Source organism: Zingiber officinale, chromosome 11B (assembly GCF_018446385.1).
Source record: "Zingiber officinale cultivar Zhangliang chromosome 11B, Zo_v1.1, whole genome shotgun sequence".
NCBI lineage: Eukaryota > Viridiplantae > Streptophyta > Magnoliopsida > Zingiberales > Zingiberaceae > Zingiber > Zingiber officinale.
In genome coordinates this window covers 12,553,326-12,572,510 of record NC_056007.1, presented here as the reverse complement: position 1 = coordinate 12,572,510, position 19,185 = coordinate 12,553,326, and the positions used below count along the sequence as shown (strand labels likewise).

General features: G+C 34.8%; 2 protein-coding genes across 2 annotated transcripts; both read left to right on the top strand.

Moving 5' to 3' along the window:
• The first annotated feature begins 1,090 nt into the window (after nt 1–1,090).
• On the top strand, nt 1,091–5,780 carry LOC122034405 (quinone oxidoreductase-like protein 2 homolog). The gene is made up of 6 exons (XM_042593641.1): nt 1,091–1,491; nt 3,152–3,260; nt 4,354–4,445; nt 4,579–4,837; nt 5,056–5,199; nt 5,508–5,780. Exons 1-6 carry the CDS (start codon nt 1,151–1,153, stop codon nt 5,601–5,603), a joined length of 1,041 nt encoding a protein of 346 aa, XP_042449575.1. The 5' UTR covers nt 1,091–1,150; the 3' UTR covers nt 5,604–5,780.
• Nucleotides 5,781–6,593: 813 nt separating this feature from the next.
• LOC122034525 (eukaryotic translation initiation factor 2 subunit beta-like) lies at nt 6,594–18,165 on the top strand. Its single transcript, XM_042593812.1, has 10 exons — nt 6,594–6,778; nt 6,879–6,948; nt 9,308–9,413; nt 9,551–9,606; nt 9,692–9,746; nt 9,873–9,970; nt 12,299–12,444; nt 15,957–16,099; nt 16,623–16,708; nt 17,872–18,165. Exons 2-10 carry the CDS (start codon nt 6,904–6,906, stop codon nt 17,947–17,949), a joined length of 813 nt encoding a protein of 270 aa, XP_042449746.1. The 5' UTR covers nt 6,594–6,778; nt 6,879–6,903; the 3' UTR covers nt 17,950–18,165.
• The last annotated feature ends 1,020 nt before the right edge of the window (nt 18,166–19,185 follow it).

Here is a 19,185-nt window from a genome sequence, read left to right as displayed (position 1 = left end):
GTGTAGCAATTTTTTAAGTTTGAATTATGGATTAGACACCTGGGCCAGTTTGCTTGGGCCCATAATTCGCATGAGTCTTTGTATCTAGATAGGTCTTTAACACACTATTTGGAAGGATGTGAGGGAGGGGGAGGGAAGGTTAAAGAAGGAGAAAAGAAACTTGAAACCCTGTTTGGGAGGAAGTGAGCTATGGAAACGAAAGAATTTCTTACACATGAAACAAAAGAATTTCTTACTTATGAGCAACGGAGGGTAAAGGTAAGGGAATGTAAGCTTTAACCCTCCTTATCCATGAAACGAAAAAATTTCTTACATCTTGATTTGGATATAAGGAAGGGTAAAAGGAACTAAAAAAGTTTATGTTTCAATTTTATTATTGTTTTATTATATTAATTTTAAAAATTATTGTTTTAGGTATTTTCTGCGTAGTGACTAAAAACGCTCGCATCGTCCGGCTCGCATTGGCCGATGCTAGCACTCCGTTGACGCTGACGCTGACTTTGACGCCGATGATTCCAACACCGACTTCAATGCCAACGCCGATTTCGATGTCGACGCCGACTTTGACGCCGACGTCAACTTTGCCATTGACGCAGACTTCGATGTCGATACCAACGTCGACCTTAACAAATGAGTTATAATTGCTTTAACGTGTAAGTCACCAATAAATATATGCAAGATGCACTAGATTCTTGAACGCGTAAGTTTTAACAAAAGTGAGGATAATTTTATAACTTTATATATTTCACTTTCATAACCCTCACTTTTGTCTTAAACAAGATAGCACATATGAAACTATATGCATAAGTAAAGAATTTCAAGGAAATATTAAAAAATAGACACGTAAAATAATAAAATCCACAAAAAAGTAAAATAATAGACCATAAATTTAGGTATCTATCTTTGTATTTTCTTACCATCTTTCCTTATACATATTATTACTCTAATACATATTACATTAATAAACCTTTCTTTTCTCAAACAAACCTTAGCTTATATCATCCAAATATATATAAAATGATAACCAGTGGTTGGACGGACAATAATTCGGCCCAACACAAATTAAATAAAACCGTACGATTGCCCCTTTTTCATTTATTCATTCTCTCAGCCGTCTCCAGCTGGAACATCCTCTCTCTTCGTCTCTTCCATGGAAGCGCTTCTTTGCACCAAGCTCGGTGATCCCACCGTCGCAATCTCCGACTCCTCCCCCATCGTCGTCTCCAGATCGCACCCCGTCCCGGCGATCGCCTCTCCCACCTCTGTCCGCGTCCGAATTGCGGCCACCAGTCTCAACTACGCCAACTACCTACAGATACTCGGCCGCTACCAGGAGAAGCTACCCCTCCCGTTCGTCCCCGGGTCGGACTACTCCGGTGTCGTTGAATCGGTTGGAAGCGCTGTCTCCACGGTGAAGATCGGGGATAAAGTTTGCTCCTTGGCCACATCCGATTCCTTCTGCGAGTTCATCGTCACGGACGAGAAGGAATTGTGAGCGTCTTTTCTATTCTTGGTGCTTCTTTCCTTTCTGAACACTTTTTTAGGGCAAAATAATGAAACCTAGCAAGAGTTAATGAATATTTCCTTTCATGGACATTTATTTGTTATTTTCGTTTAATCGACTTTTCTCCATATATTTGTTTCTTTGTTTTTTTTTTAAAAAGGATTTCACGGGAATTCAGTTTAACAAAAATAAGAAAAATAAATAAATTTTTGATGACATCTCATATCTAATTTCTTAGTTCTTGAATATTAAATCTTAATTTACTCTGATTACCCCTATAGTGTGGTGTATTCATAAACCGAAGTACATTACTACTAAAACCCAAATCGTGTTGAAATCTGAACAGAAATCATGAATTTAGTGGAAACCATATCTGAAAATTATTGCTGAATGTTTTGAATATTATTTAGATATATTATAAATTCTTTTTGTTGATTATTTTCCACTAAATCCTAAACCTTTTTCATTAAAACTAATTGTCTTAGATGCAGAGCCATACCTGTGTTCGACGGGACTTGAAACGCATACTAAAAAATGATTCTTTTGCTACAATAACTAATAATAAAGTTCAATTTACAAATAACATATATACTAAATATATAAATAAACTAAAAAAAATACATTACATCAATAAAAAATTAATAAATATTTAAAATAATTATATAAACACTACTTGTCTAGCTGTTTTAGAGATAAAAATATTTATTAAACCTGCATAATTCAATTGTCGAACTCTTTCTTTCTCAATCGATAACATTGATAGCTAATTTAGTGTATCATGTAACATTGAGACTAATGCGGTGGCCGCAGGCAGTAGCAAGGCGACAAGTAGTGACCACCATGCAATTAGGTCGCAGTTCGCACAAGCAACTGAGGTAGTGTGTGACAGCCCTGTGCTACGCAATTAGGTCACACGAGCAAAGGTCAACCGCCAGTCCGCGTCGAGTGAGATAACCATTGCGAGAATCGATGCGATTAGGTCGCACAAATGATCCTTGTTGAACAATTAGGTTACAATTAGTGCCACGTGTTGCAAGATGAAGAAGATGGTCGAAGAAGAAGATTATGATTACCTCTTGTTCCATAGATCCGTGCCTTGGCAGAAAGAATGTCGTAGAAGAAATTACGTGCAAAGAAGAGCAACATCGGAGAATAAATTGCATGCAAAGAAGAGTCATACGTCGGTGTGTGCCTCGGAGCCGTGAGAATAGGTTTAACGGTCATTTAAGGTCCATGTCTTTCATTTTTTTTAGTATAATTTAAAAAAAAAATGGGCCCTTCATTAGACTGAGCCTGAGGCGGTTGCCTCTCTGGCCTCATGGAAGTTACGACTATGCTTAGATGAGATAATCATAAAAAATGATCTAGAGTTTGTTGATTTGGGTTGTGCTTATGCAGGTGTTGTTCTTGAAATATCATTCTAGTGTCATGATGCATAGAGCATGCTGTGTTAGATGATAACAAATTTCTGTCTTGCTATTTAATAGAATGCTTTTTTTTTTGCTTTGCTATTTAATAGAATGTTGGAGACGCTTTTTTTTTTTTTTTTTTTTGAAGATTATACATTCACATTGTGTCATGCAAAAGTTCATAGATGGACTTTTTTTGATTTATTCTGGCTGACATTTCTAAATTTTTTGAGAGAAGATTCTTAGTACCTGATGGATGTGACTTAGTCGCTGCTGGTGCTTTACCAGTCGCATATGGGACTTCGCATTTGGCACTTGTTCATAGAGCACAGCTGAAACCTGGTCAGGTTGGAGGCTTTTGTCTTGAATTCTTTCCCTTAGTATGATTTGAACAAAATATTAGACGGACATATACTGCATTTGAGTGTAATGTGGTTTTATTTTGCTATTATGGAATTTATTCAAATAATTTAAATTTGACATATATTGCATTATAGTGTAATATGATTTTATTTTGTTGTTAAGGAATTGACTTCGAATTGGCCTCTCATAGTCTCATGCTTATGTTAACATCTTATAATACACAATAGACATATGTTTTTGATAGCTGAGAAACACAGTTTGATGCCCGCCATTGAATCATTGGCATTGCTGAATTTGTTAAACTTGTGAAACTGGGAAATAAGTCTTCAGAATCATTAGCATCGTGAAAAACTTTCCTCTGTTTACTTTGTAAAAAAGGTGGATTATATTCTCTCTCTTATTTACTTTGAAAAATAAGAGCTATTTTCTTTTCTTTTGTTTACCTAATGGACAGATAGATTTATAAATCCACCGACGAATCATTTTTTCATCATTTTTGCTTCCGTCCTAATACGACGGAAAGCAATTCCCTCCCTCTATGTTTCAACATGCACAGCTATTTCTCGGAGTAGCAACTGACCTCATGTGATCGTGACATCCTCTTCCTTCACAATCTCCTCTTCTTGACGGCAGCTCCGCGAGGGCGCCACACGCGGTAGGGAGGAGGCAGCCCTGTAAGTGCGAGCGACCTCAGAGGTTGCTCGTGCGACCGACGGTCATATTTTTTAACACATGATCAATAACGGATGTGTTAACTCACAGTTACACCGAGCATCAATATCTGAAATGGATATTGAAGGAATAGATGAAAAGTCTAACATACAACAGTATAGCATAGTCATATAGTCTTTTCTTTCCCCTTTCAAATGTGAAGTAATACTGTAAGCATGGATGCTAGTTTTCTGTCTGAGATCTGAAATCTTCAGTAATGGTCAAATAACTTTTGCAACCTTTGGCTCACGGGGCATACTCAGCATAACTTATCTACTACAAATAATTTGACAGTGCCTGTTCCTGATTATCATTTATTGTACTTCCAGTTTTTTGGTGGTGATAACAATGAATGGGAAATTGCAGGTACTCCTTGTCCTTGGTGCAGCTGGTGGTGTTGGATTGTCAGCTGTGCAGATAGGCAAAGTTTGTGGAGCCATTGTTATTGCTGTAGCAAGGTTTTTTTTTTTTTTTTGTTGAAAATTTAACCATTACACTGTTGCATTTCTTGAGCCTTCTCCCATAATTTATTTCACTTGTCTCAATGGCAAGCAGTGTAATATTAAACTCCAACTGAACTATGTATCTTAGGGGTGATGAAAAGGTGAGATTTCTCCAGTCACTAGGTGTTGATTATGTTGTTGACTTGAGCAAGGGAAATATCATCGAGAGTGTGAAGAATTTTCTCAAGACAAGAAATCTGAAAGGAGTCGATGTTCTATACGATCCTGTCGGTGGTAAACTCACAAAAGAAAGCATGAAGCTTTTAAACTGGGGAGCAAATATTCTTATCATAGGATTTGCAAGTGGTGAAATTCCAGTCATCCCAGCAAACATTGCTCTTGTGAAGGTACTGATCTTGTCGAGCATCCTCCTATTTGTATGAATTTGACTTCAGAGTTATCCACATTTTACTCAGAATGCACATTCTTATGGACCAATTTACTGCTTTTTATTATATGGTTAAAGAAATTGTCAAATTTCTTCATGTATTACTCAATCAGTGTTAATATGTCATTTTCTTGTAAATTTATTGGTGCTAACTCGTTCTTGTGCAATTTGGATCAGAATTGGACAGTTCATGGTCTCTACTGGGGCAGTTACAAGCTACATAATCCACAACTATTGAGAGACTCTCTTAGGGAGCTGCTATCCTGGTTATCAAATGGCACGATATCTATTCACATATCTCATTCCTATAGTTTACAAGAGGTCCATACTCTTTCAACTCAGTTACCAAAATAATTTGCAGTGCACTCACTTTTCTCCTTCAATGTGACTTGTGAATTTCTGGTTAATGCCAGTTAATTTTTAGATTATCAAAATAGCAGCTCATTTTTTGCCTCTCCTGAATGAGTTCTTCAACCTTTCTGCAAGTTGAGCTACACTCAAGAACAGAGCATAATCACCAAAACAAAACAAAACAAAAAAAGATGAACGCAATAAGCATTTCCTTGATGATAAGTTTTTGTTGCTCCTGCTAGAGTTTTTATTAGATTAATTTCTGTTGTGTCCGACAGGCAAATCTAGCTTTTGGTGATATCAAAGACAGGAAAGTTATTGGCAAAGTGATGGTTATTCCTGGCAGCTCCAGTGTAGGAAGATCAAAGCTATAATGTCCCAGTGGATTGTATCACTTGCAATATAGAAAGTTCTTGGCAAATAAAACATGGAAAAATCTGTTTGATATCATGCTCCATCTCTTGTCATAGTTAAATAATTTGATCTATTGCAGAGTCCATGAATATCTTCTCAGTTAATCTAGTAAATTAAGGAAATATTTGTTAGTGTGATTGCTAACTCTTCAACCAAGATTTAATTTAGTGTTCTTGCACCAAGTTTGGCATCTGGAAATTATGATTGCCGATCAGTGACAGATTATTTCAATAAAGCGATCGCACTGTTTGCCTTATTTACTACTTGGGAGGACGGAAAAAAAAATGTCTGATGATTTTAAGTGTATTTTTGTTTTTGCTTCATAAAAAAAATTATTTTCTTTTCTTCTACAGATAGATTTAATATTCCATATGTGGATTATTTTTGGATTTTTTTCGTCTATCCGATTCTAAATCAGACGGAAGGAGTGTTATCATGTCATCAAAAGATTACGGGTTTCGAATTTTGAAAATGATTTCATGTAAAAAGTAAGATAAAATTGTGTACAATGGATTATTTTCTCGGATTCCGTATGACGGGAGTTTGGTGCATCGGACTACTTTTTAATGGATGCAGACGAATTTTTATAACGACCTTATGCAATTGTTATTGATAACCCGTGTGAGGTCATCTCTTGCGGTCATGGCTGACGTCCCGTGCAAGGTCATCTCGCGTGTCCACAACACCCCACAATAATAAAAAATTATAAAAATAAATAACATATTTTATTTTTGAATATTCAAAATTAAAAATGAACTATGAGTATTTTCTCATTATTATATCGATTTTTGTCTAATTTACATAAAAAATAGAAAATCAATTTGTTTCAGAAGAAGCCAAATATAATTAAAATAAAGGATTACAATGTAATTTTTCACGAAGAAAAGAAGACCAAACCAATGTTATATAGCATCATAGTATGTAACGGTTTTATCACATCAATGTAACGGGTATAGTTAGCTTTGTTCCATCGAACTGTTATAAACTTGGATCCACTCCGACGTGTTCCTGCCGTGCCCATAATCCTTCGCCTCGTTTATCGTTGAAGCACGGCGATTTTGCTGCTTCTCTCTGGATAATTCGCGGAGATCGATAGAAGTAGAGGGAACCACGGCGATTTCGTCATAGAAACTCGGTAAATCTGATCCCATCCCAATTTACTTTTAGTAAGGAGCTAGGTTTTGGTGGATTCTGCTCGATATGCAGCTTTAATGTTCTATACTTTTTGTACGTAGTTTGATTGATTTGGAGATTGAGAACATGGCTAGCGAGAATCCAACTGAGATGAAAGAGGAGGTTCCAGAGGTAAGATTATTCCTCGACTTTCGTTGTTCCATACTTGTTTCTTTTTCTTTTCTTTTTTCTTTTTGTGTGCGTGTCAACTAGGATTCATTTGCTCCTATAATTTTCAGTATATGCTAAATTTTGTGTCAAAAGTTGTTTTTCTTAGCTCCTGGTTATGTTGCTTTTTAGGTTTACTTATTCTGCTTGTCTCTCGGAGTTCATTATCTTTTTAGTTGGAAGTTTGATTTTGGAGAATTCGGGGAAGGGGAATATTTTAATGCATATCTTTAATAAAGTAACTATTTTCTGGGTACTTACAGACGATAAAACTTTAAACTTAGAACCACTAATATGAGACTAGACCCACTCGATCAATAACTATCTCAATCTAACATCTCTAACATTCACCTTCAAGATGGAACGTCTATACCATATATGTCTAACTTGTTATATGAACTAAAAAACTTAACAAAACATAGATTAGGCATGGCAATGGAATGAAAGCATGATACTTGCACACATGCAAAATAAAAACAACAACAATAATAGCAACCAAGTCTTATCCCACTAAGTGGGATCAGCTATATGGATTCTCCTATGCCATTGGCCTCTATCCCTTATTATATCATTATTTATATTTCAATACATATGCAAAATAAGACCGGATGAAATAATAGAGCATGCAATTGATGATCCCTTCGATCTTGGATTAGCACAACTACTAATGCCTTTAACCTCAAATCAACACTTCAATGAAGAGAGAAAAGAATGAGAAAAAGATGCCTTGACGGGGTGATTATCAGCATGTAATAGTAAATTGATAGGCTTTTAGATGATTCATGTGCAACACATTGGCAAGAGTAGATGTGATGGGCGTTGCTTGATGAAAGGCTTGTGGCATGTGGGAGAAGTCACTAACAGAGGTTGGGCAAGCATGTGGTAGGAAGTAGGGGTGTAATCGAATCAAGTTTAGCTGAATAGTCGGCTCGGTTGGTTTTTCCCTAAACTCGAGCTTGACTCGAGTTCAATTCAAGCTTTAATTCTTAAGCTCTAGCTCGGTTTGTAATGAAATTAAATAGTTCGCGAATGACTCGAGTTCGGTTCAAAAATAGTTCATTTAAAAGTTAAATGAATTTAGTTCGAGCTTGGCTCGTTAACATATCATTTTCAAATCGTTAAACAAGCTTGAGTTCTAGTTCGTTAGGCACATAATCGAGCTCAAGTTAACCGTGTTGTTTTTCTTGTAAGTTTTAATTATTAAGATATTATTATATTTATAATTCATGTGATATTTAGTTATATATATAATAAGATAAACAAGTCTCTTAACGAGCATGTTCGTGAGCTTCTTAACGAACATGTTTGCAAACCTCTAACCAACATGTTTGCGAGCTCATGAATCAAATACTGTTAAGCTCAAGCTCGGCTCGATGATATTTTCGAGCTCCATCAGACTCGCTCGTTAACTTAACCGAACGGACTTTTTTTCGAGCCGAGATCCTAATAGCTCACGAGGACTCGTTTACACCCCTAGTAGGAAGGTGGACATGAGATAACTGCTTAGGATTGTTGGTTGCTTCTAGATTATCTTATGTGCTCAATAGTAGGAGACAACCATCCAACATTGATACTCTTGACAAGAGTAGTAGTGACACCAGTGTGGTTCACGAATGAGGAAGCAAGCTGAGAAAGACTCACTGGGGTTTGTTGGCTTGCAACAATGGAGGATGAGTGCTCGTAGATGCTAGGATTCTGTACCCGTGGATGCATGTGAATGTGCTGCACCAGGGCATGCTTGGATAGTTGCTCATTGTTATTTGAGTATGAGTGACGCATTGGAGGGGATAGTGGATTGTCAATGGTTGTTAGGGGATAGCAGATTGCTTCCTAAGTATGCTGCGAAGAGGTTAACATGGATCACGTTCAAGATCATAGACAAGAACTAGCTTTTCTGACCCAATCTCCCTTGCTCGCTCATGCTTTGTGTTGGAGGCAGAGATAGAGAGACAAGAAGAGATGGGGAGGGGGGAATACTTAACAATAAAAGGGGGCTCTAGTTCCATGTAGAATTTTAGGAAGAGTAGATTACTATATTGCATATCATTAATGAGATAAGTATTATATGGGTATTTATAGTCTCATGATAAAACCCTAAAGTAGAACTAAATTCATTTTTCCAATAATCCTATTAATGTAATACCTGTAACAGATACTTCACTGGACAAGTTTATCAGATTTGCATGCATTTGTAAGCGATAAAAAAAAAAAATCCATTTTGTTCGTTGATTTTCAGTTGTTTTGCTTCTCTAAACTAGTATTGTTTGCATGTCTTGGATTGTCCTTTCAATTATATTTAATACGTTTCTGGATGATTGCCTAGTTGGTTCCCTTTGATCCAACCAAGAAAAAGAAAAAGAAGAAGGTAGTAATTCAAGATCCTTCTGAGGAGGTAGAAAAGCTAGCAGAGAAAACAGAAAGCTTAACAGGTATGATTTTTAGGATCCATCTCTAATCAATCAAAAATATTGTGTTTTTATTATAATTTAAGTCTAGCATTTAAACTTCATTGACTAAGCTTTAAAAGCTCAAACATCTCCTAGCTGACACTGATATGCTGTTCCAGTTGATGAGATAGGTGAACCTAGTTTTGCGGGGACGAAGAAGAAGAAGAAGAAACCTGTTAGTAAATGGTTGCTTGATTTCATTCTTTTATCAGGCTTCCATTCTATATTGATTCTATTGCACAATATTACTTTTTCCTTAGGTTGAAACAAATTTTCTGAACGAAGATAATGGAGATGCTGGAGAAGATCCCAATGGTAGGACTCTTTAGTGTGGCTTATATTGGTTCCATTTTGATGATAATATGAATAATGCTCAAGGAGTTAATTGTTAATATATTGGTCAATTATATCACCACTCACACTGCTTTCATAAATATTCAGGCGATCAAGTTGGAGAGGACGAGCAAGGTGAAGGTATCGTCTTAGGCTTTGCTCGATACCCATGGGAAGGAACTGATCGTGATTATCAGTATGAAGAGGTAAAGATGAACCTTATCTTGTCAATTAACTTTCTATAGTTTGTCCAAGAAATACATCCTCTATGTTAGTGCAAGTCATTTCATTTATCTTCTTAGTTATTATTTTGCTTTTATCATTCATTTAACCTGTAATCTTACTAAGGTCCTACATCAACATTTCCACAGTATGTTTCAGAGGATATCTTTATTTAAACCAAAAGTGTTTAATATATTAAGCTGCCACATCTTGAACAGAAGAAACTTACACGAATCTAGAACTCAGATTAAACAGTATTGTAAATAAAACATATGGTGTATAGTGGTTATCCGAGACACTTAGTTTCTTAAAGACTGAACCAAGGCATACTATTACTGGACAGTGTATATACAATATGGAAATTCTTAAAATGTATCTCATTTATGGTTATTTAAATTTGTGATGGGTATTTAATGACATAAAATATGCTAAAAATGAAAAACATTTTCATGCAGTACATGGCCTCTTGGCTTCAAGCTGAGGTAGCGAGTACTGATATTCTTGCATATATGATGATGTTATATTGAAGTTTGTAAAGATCAAACTTGTTGGCTGGGTGGAAATTTACTGACAGTGTCCAAACCTACTTTGCTGCTAGGAGTCGAGCCCATGATAATTTGGGTAGAGATGAAGCATAAGATGATGGAGAAGTGTGTTCTATCATACTTCAAAAATCAACAATACACCATGTGGATCAATCTAAAGCAATCATAAGCGTAATTGAATACAAAAGTAAGTTTCAGAATTTGCACATGAATTGCAATCCCAACTAGACTCTAGAAAATCCTAATCCATCTTATCAATGGACTGAGGCTTATAATTCCATGACAAGTTAAGCGCTTAATCTCTCTGTTTCTTATTACTAAAAAAAGCACCAACTCCTTCAAGTACAATGGACAAAATATTAGGTTGTACTCAACCAAGCCTAATGAGATAGAGCTGAAACCCAAGCCACTAACCAATTTAACCCAATATTTGAGACAATCCATTGAAGGGGAGCCTTGGCGCAACGGTAAAGTTGTTGCCATGTGACCAAAAGGTCACGGCTTCGAATCCTGGAAACAGCCTCTTGCAAAAAGCAAGGTAAGGCTATGTACAATGGATCATTTCCCGGGATCCCGCATGGCGGGAGCTTCGTGCACCGGGCTGTCTTTCTTTCATTTGAGACAATCCATTCATTCAGGGCAATTTGCTGGGTTCACTTAGGGCACTATTTATAAAAGCAATGTTGAGTCAATGAAAAAAAAAACAAATTTTCATTTGTTTTCTCATCTTTTCCGTGCAAGAATTTTTCCTATGTGTAAGGTCGTTGTTCTTATTTGTTGGTTGTGCTACGTCACCTATTCTATGATCTGAATCTACCTCTGTTTCTAGATAGGATCAAATTCCTATCAAACTTGCAATTACATCCGATTTCACCCATAAGGGGAGGAGGGGCTAACCATAAAAGTCAATTGTTATCGTATCTGTGCAATTGTCAACAAGCTTAGCAATTAACTCCAAGAATGAATCCTGCACAAGTTGGATTGTGAAATCTTATTTAGATTTATGCAAGATGGACTTTTGGAACCAAATGAATCTATTTCCCTCATGTTGGAATCCATTTAGCTTGTTTTGTGATTCCTGTTAAGTGAATAAAATGTTTCAATTTTGGAAAAAGCAATGTGAGTTAGTCTTTTTTACTTTGTTAACTAACTTCTCTTATTGAAATGTTTGTCTTCACAATTAACAATCTGGAATTTTGATATCGATCAACAGCATGTGATTTTGTACTGGTGATGAAAACCAAGTAACTTCAAAAGAACTGGAAGAAAGAGAATATATAAGGAAAAACTTACAAAGTTTTGAAGAGAGATGTTTGAGAGGGTTAGAGAATGAATAGATGGGGAATTCTGGGTGGAGCCTTGAAGGGGCTTATGCATACTTCAAACCTGCCAGGGAGGATAAAAATGGCTAATATCTTGAGAGAATAAGGGTCCTAGTATTGCTTATTATGCGGGACACAAATTGTAACAGGACTCTAATTGTCCCAGACCTCTAGTATTGCTTATTATGCTGCATTGATTTAACACATGAAGTAGCGTGTCTTCTAAATCAAATTCTTCACGGGGCAAATGTTGTCTCCAATTGGTGTCTAGCATGTGTTTACCCTTATACTTCAGTTTATGTTTTGTTTCTTGTAGCACATTAACTTGTTCTGTGTTGCTTCTCCTGACTCTTGTCTATAATGCATGCTGTTTGGTTCATTCTCGTACAGAAACAGAAATTGTTTCATCAACCATTAGAACACTGTTTTATTGTTGATCTTCCAGTTGCTAGGTAGGGTATTTAATATACTTCGGGAGAATAATCCAGATCTCGCTGGAGATAGGCGTCGGACAGTGATGAGGCCTCCACAAGTTCTCAGAGAAGGAACCAAGAAGACAGTGTTTGTTAATTTCATGGACCTTTGCAAAACGTATTATACTTGTCTCTTCCTTTTATATCACGTGTTATCCTTTTTTTTTATCCTGTGTTGTTTGTTTCATTCACTTGATCATAGAATTTGGCTAAGCTACAAGCTTTTAAAAAGCATATGCAGGTGGTATACAACATAATTTAAAATTTTGAGCTGTGTTGTGGCTTGCTCTCAGACTAGAAACATACGATTTGATTGCAACAAAAAAATAGTTTACATTTTTAAATGTAGCATCAATAAAAGTGGATCAATCATGATTCAAATTGTAATCAAGATAGCACATATATCTCCTATCCTTGAACAACAAAACAGAACATTAATATAGGGAAGAAAATCCAAAACGTAAATAATATTAACATAGCTGAGAATTCTATATCTATGGATATAGATTGCACAAAAAGAGAGAAAGCATAATGAAAGAAATGAAAGAAAAAAAAAAACGATAACAAGCTATATTCATAATGCAACTGTTAGATCCAAAATAAAGGTCTTTCTTGACTGAATTAGAAGTATAGAACTCCCCGATATGGAAAGACGGAATATAGAATCTAAAAGGATAATGAAAGTTGTTCGTCTTTGAATCGGGTTGGGCCTGAAGAAAAAAAATTAAAATAGAAAAATAAAGTAAAAGTTCTATTTTTCAATAGATTGTGGGGCACCTTTTTCTTCTTTTCCTCCGAAATAGCAAAGGAGGAGAAAGAGGAAGAAGAAGAGAAAGCAAGAGATCTTGTTCCATTCTTTGCTGGTTTGCTTCCCATCGAAGAAGAGGAAAGACAACAAAGTAGATCTAATGGAGGAAGATATTGGAAGAGGCGGATAGAGAAAGATGAAGGAAGATGTCGAGTGGAGACAAAGGAAGAGGTGAATAGAGGAAGATGGAGGAAGAAGTGGCAGAAAGAGAAGACAAAGAAACAGGCAACAATGGAAGAGAAGGAAGAGCCAGATGGATGAGGAAGAGATAATAGAGAAAGAGGTGGAGGGAGGGAGACAAAGAAAGAGGGGGTAGAGGAAGGATGAAGAGGCGTACCTCAAAGAAGTCTTGTGGAACCTAGTTTCATTTTTGTGCAGGAAGGAGTGCTTCTCTCACATCATGGTTTTTGTAGCCATGTCGAAGCGTCTCTCCCTTCTTATGCATTAGTCCTATTGGCTAGTGGAACTATAAATTCTGCCCATATTAATCAGCATGGCTCAATATTATAAACCGTGGTGAACTAATTGTATAGTGCATTTATATGTGTAGGCATATAGGGGGCACACGACATAGTAATAATAATAATAATAATAATAATCATAATAATAATAATAATAATAATAATCATAATAATAATAATAATAATAATAATAATAATAATAAATTGTTTATCTTGATAAAAATGTCTAACAAATGTATGATAAAGTATATTAGTTAACAAGTCTAATTCATACTTTCACCATTTGATATATATATATATATATATATATCTTACAATGTAAAATGCATGAAACATGACTATCAATCTCAGTCAACAACGTAGAGAAACTATGATATACTTAGAAGTAACATGCATATAATTACCATCTCAAGTGTTTATCAGACATGTTAACACAAGTTACCAGCTATCAAATGGGGTTTATGAAAATCAAGACAGTTGGACTCTTTGAGAGCACAAAACACATTTTTCCAGAATATGGTTCAGGGCTAGAAAGTGCTAAAAATTTGAAACTAGCGATTTAGAAGTGATTTGCAGCCCATATTTCATATCTAGACTACATAAAAATCAGGAAGGGGTATATCTACTATCTACCTATGTCTTTTGAAGTGCTAAAAGTGCTATTTTTGGCACAAAACTATGGTTTAACCAATCATGGTTCCATGCCTTCCAAGGGTCAACACCTAGTTGAAGTGACATGGATGATGTGAAGGATGTATGTTTAGATGAAAATTAGGGTATTTGGACATTTGGAAGACGTACATATATTTTTTTCCCAAATATAGTTTTGCAATCTCCATGTGTCAGTTCAGAAGAATTGACACAATTGTAATGAATGATGCCCATTATATTCTTTGTGAAAAGCAGGGCATTTGAACATCTTGGCGGTATGAATCATGTTTTAGCAATGTTTGGTTGTGATTGGAGCTATGCTATTTTTATTTACTTTATGAGTACTTGTGCTAAGTTGTCATGTTGGTAGCTGTATTTTTCTTTTCTCAAGAAGTGAAGTATTCAAATCTCTCTTTGGGCAAGGTGCCATTCATTTTGAACTTAAAAGGATCAAATAGGTTTGCCCCATTCTTGTTGGTTGAATCTGGTGTTCGTCAGTTCCAATGAGGCTCTAGCTGGTTGTTGGCGTTCAGCATTAGCAAGGTCTGGTAGCTAGAGAGAGTAATGGGAGACATGGATGGAATCTGGTGAATGGGTAAGGAAAGGTAAGGGTGAAGAAATTTGAAAAATGGCCTTAATTAGAACTTCTAAATTTCCACAAAATTGGAGCCTTTTTAGTAAGATTTTCAGTAAAGGGACTCTTTTAGGATTTTCCCCTTTATTTATTAAGTACTAAGATTAAAATTACATATTATATAATCTCATATAGATTTATAATTACCTTTGATAAATATGTAATGTAATATTTTATGATTATATTATCTGATATTATAATTAAGTATATAAGTAAATTAATGAGGGATGTATTAAATCTTGGTATAAGTTCAAACCTTGTTGCAATAACCATTGTTGTTTCTCTTCTGAGTTGATGTGAAGAGTTAGAACTGAGAATTTAGAATGTTTGCATTCATATGTATTGAACTTTTGTTTTTTAAGCTTGCATGTTATTCTTAAGCTCTAACATGATATTTAGTGACATAACGGGGACGGGTGGGGCGCTTGGGATGAGCATAATCACCTTTTGCTCCAATTTAAACATTAGGACAATACATACTAGACTATCTAGTTTATTTATTTATTTATTTTATGGCTAGACACGTAACTAAATATAATTCCTCCTTCATACTCCTTCGTTTTGTAATATTGGAACACTAGTATTTGTTTGTTTGTTTGTTTATTTATTTTATTAGTTGGTATAATAGTCTCTGTTTTTTTTCACATGCAAAATAGTTGTGGACATTTGTGGTGAATGTGGACTCTATGATCGGTCTTCTGCCTTCAGATTTGCTTCTGTTTAATTATTCAATCACTTTCTTTGATTTCATATTTTTGATTGATGTTCGAATATACAAAAAAATTTGGTTTGTTTGGTCGTGATGTTCTATTTCACGTACCAATTGTTTTAATTAGGATGGAAGCAATGTCTATGTTTGTACTTTTAAAGAATGGGTACTTCAAGTAGGGTGTTTTCCTGGACTTTGACTTGCATGAGACTTATTGTTTTGAATCATTATAAGATATGTTGGAGTAGTAAAAAAATATACGTTTTATTGGACTGATAATAGATGTAAACAGTGACTAAAGAATTGTGAAAAGTGTTGCCATTATCAACTTGCACTTTTAAAGAGGGATTTTATATTTTATCTACAGGATGCATAGGCAACCAGAGCATGTGATGAATTTCTTGCTTGCTGAAATGGGAACTAGTGGTTCCCTTGATGGACAGCAGAGGTTGGTGATTAAAGGAAGATTCGCTCCAAAGAATTTTGAGGGTATCCTAAGAAGATACATCAGTAAGTTAATTATACAAACTGCATCAACTAGCATAGCGGTCATGTTTCTTGTCGAACCTGATCTTAGATTTCATACTGTGCAAACTTCAGTAACTAGATTAAAATTTTGAACTATTATTGTATAGTTAATTGTATTTGTGCATACATATGTGACAGTGCAGGTGCATCAGTGTGCATGATACACAGATGCACTCGGGAAATTAATTGATTGATACACTTCCAGTTTCAGTTATGTTTCTTTATGCAATCTTAGAGGAAAATGCCAGTAAATATTTAGCGAAATAATGATGAGTTGTCTTGCAATGTGCTTGGAAGGACAAAACGACCAACTTGCTCAAGTGTTTTGTGTTTATGAATTTAAATAGTTTATATCTTCATCTTTTCCTGTTGGTTCTCAAAATAATAAAATATTTCTTAAACTCGGAAAATATTGGGGAAAGTATCATAGCAATCTCGTGTCTTAATCACATTTCAATGGGACAGATAGATTATTGTGTTTTTACTGTGGTTCCAATTTATGCAGATGAATATGTTATTTGCAATGGTTGTAAAAGTCCAGACACAATTCTCTCCAAGGAAAATCGTCTATTCTTTCTTCGATGTGAGCAGGTGAGCACTTCATTCAGCACCTACTTTCTATTGCATCAACTTCAGACCTTTGTTTTCTGTTTTTTTTTTTTTTGTTGAGACTATGGTCAACCAATCTGATGCTACATTATATTACGATAGAAATCTTTGGCATTCCAAGTCTCTATTTCTTGCACATGTTATTTCAAAATATGATGTTGATTACTATCTGTTTCATACCACTCTGCTTCATTGTTCAGCTCTGGTAGTGAAAAGCTTTATAAACAGGAAGGAAAACATTTGTGAATTATGAATTCTGTAAAATTTCTTTCCTTCACTTAATAAGTTTCTATGATGACTCAATACTGGATACAAAAGATTCCCCAAGATGATGGCTTTGATGAGTTGTTGAATATTGGTTAAGATTTTTGAATTTTCTATCAAAATGAGATTTATGCTTATTTGTTTTGCTTTGCTTTTACCAATGTTTATCAAAAAAACCTTCAATTAGTTGACAGAACAAAGAGTAGATGTTTAAAATGTAGAAGAATTCTTGGAGTGCTGTTTCATGTCCTCTTTATGCTAAAGAAAATTTATTAGTGTTGGTAGGATCAGATCCTTTGTACTTATAAGTGAAGGGTACTTAGTAGTTAAGAAACAATAGGTACAAAAAGGGTTAATGTGCAAGCATGAGAATGTTAAGATTGATAAAGAAGATAAAATCAGCTATATAATTTTGGGAGCAAGATGCAGGATTTAGATGATAAAATGAGGAAAAAATCAATAAATTGGTGCAAACACATTCAAAGATGATCTTAATTATTTTATAGTTAGATAAGTCAAATTGACTAGAATTTGATGGTGCAAGGATAAAAAAAAATTAAAGGAAATTATAGTTAATTTAATGAAAAAGTGATTTAAGAGATTTGAATATTGTTAATGATCTTCCATCAAGTTCAATGGAGGGAGGAGATCCATGTTATAGATTAAGGAATAACAATACTGATGATCACATTGATAATTTAAAAAAAAAAATGAATGTCTGGTTAGCATGAGCAACAGTTTTCTGTTTTACCTTATCGTGCTATGTGAAGTCATTGGACACAATCTATTTTTATCAAGTTAGAATGCACCAATATGTCAGTCAATCTCCATATTAGGCATTCTAGGATTCACTACATTTTGATTTTTTGTTCAACCTGCAGTGCGGTTCTTCACGATCAGTGGCACCAATTAAAGCTGGTTTCGTGGCTCGGGTTGGCCGCCGTAAAGCCGGCACATGATCAGAATATTCTCCAAGTCAAACAATGCTACTCTTCAGCCATTTCAAGAGAGGCTCTCTTCTTTTGCTGTTCAGTTGTCTGAACCCTCACCCTGTGCTTTTCTTTCATGCACTCCAATTGCAACACTTTTTTAAAACAGTTTTCTGTCATGGGAACCTTTTTGTTGAGGAATGCTGTTTCTCCATTTCGACTTCAAATTATGTTTGTCTTCTTTGAGGTGTTTATTGTCATTGTTTGCCCTAGCTTGTGCCCTCGAATTCAGGTGATATTGAGTTCAACAGAAATAAGGATGATTTTAATGGTTTGGAGGAGTTTTTCCAGATAATTTTTGCCACCATTTTCATTTCGATGAGGGTGCTAGTTCAGATATTTTTGCTTGGTGTTTTAATCTACTAGTTTAGCCTATAATTTATGGCTTTTTGAGAAAAATTGGATGTAATTTCTGGATTACATCTACAAGTCATATGTTAAGATTGTCGATTGCTATGAATCTACAAGTCATTTCAATCTGCAACGACAATCGATTTATTATTATGATGATCATTTCTTGTTCTTTATAAATCTTACCCACGGCCATCCCTTTAGAAAGTTCAAAGTATGTGAGTTGGGAAGATATACTAGTAAAGTTAATACAATAATGACAATCAACAATTCTTATCTTATTAGATGTAGTTGGTTTTTTTTTTAATCTTAGCAATCAAGTTTTATTTCATTAGGGGTTGGTTTTATGGATTTTTTTTACACTATTAGATTCTATCTCCCTTATTATATTATCATTTATAGTTAAATAAATTTTATTTTATTTTATTATTACTAATTAAGTTTTTTATCTAAATCTTTTTGTTTGATGTCCACACTTATCATAATTTTATATCGTTTAATTGGAGTATTTATTAACCATCTAAGTATATGTTCGTACTATTTTAAATATGTCTCTGGAAGTTTTCTCTGAACAGGTATAATTTTAATTTTCTTTTAAATATTTTCATTTCTTATCTTATCCATCCTATGTACATTCATTTTAACATCTTTATTTTTATAATTTTATCTTCTTTTCATGTGTTTGAGTTATAGTCCAACTTTCAATTTTATATAATAATATTATTAAGAAAAAAATGTGAAATGTTAATTAATTATTTTCTAATATATTATGAAAATTATTTTTTCCTCCTTTTCATATGATATCTTTGATATCGTCCTATACTTTGGGTTTAAGGTATTGAGGGCATTCTAAAT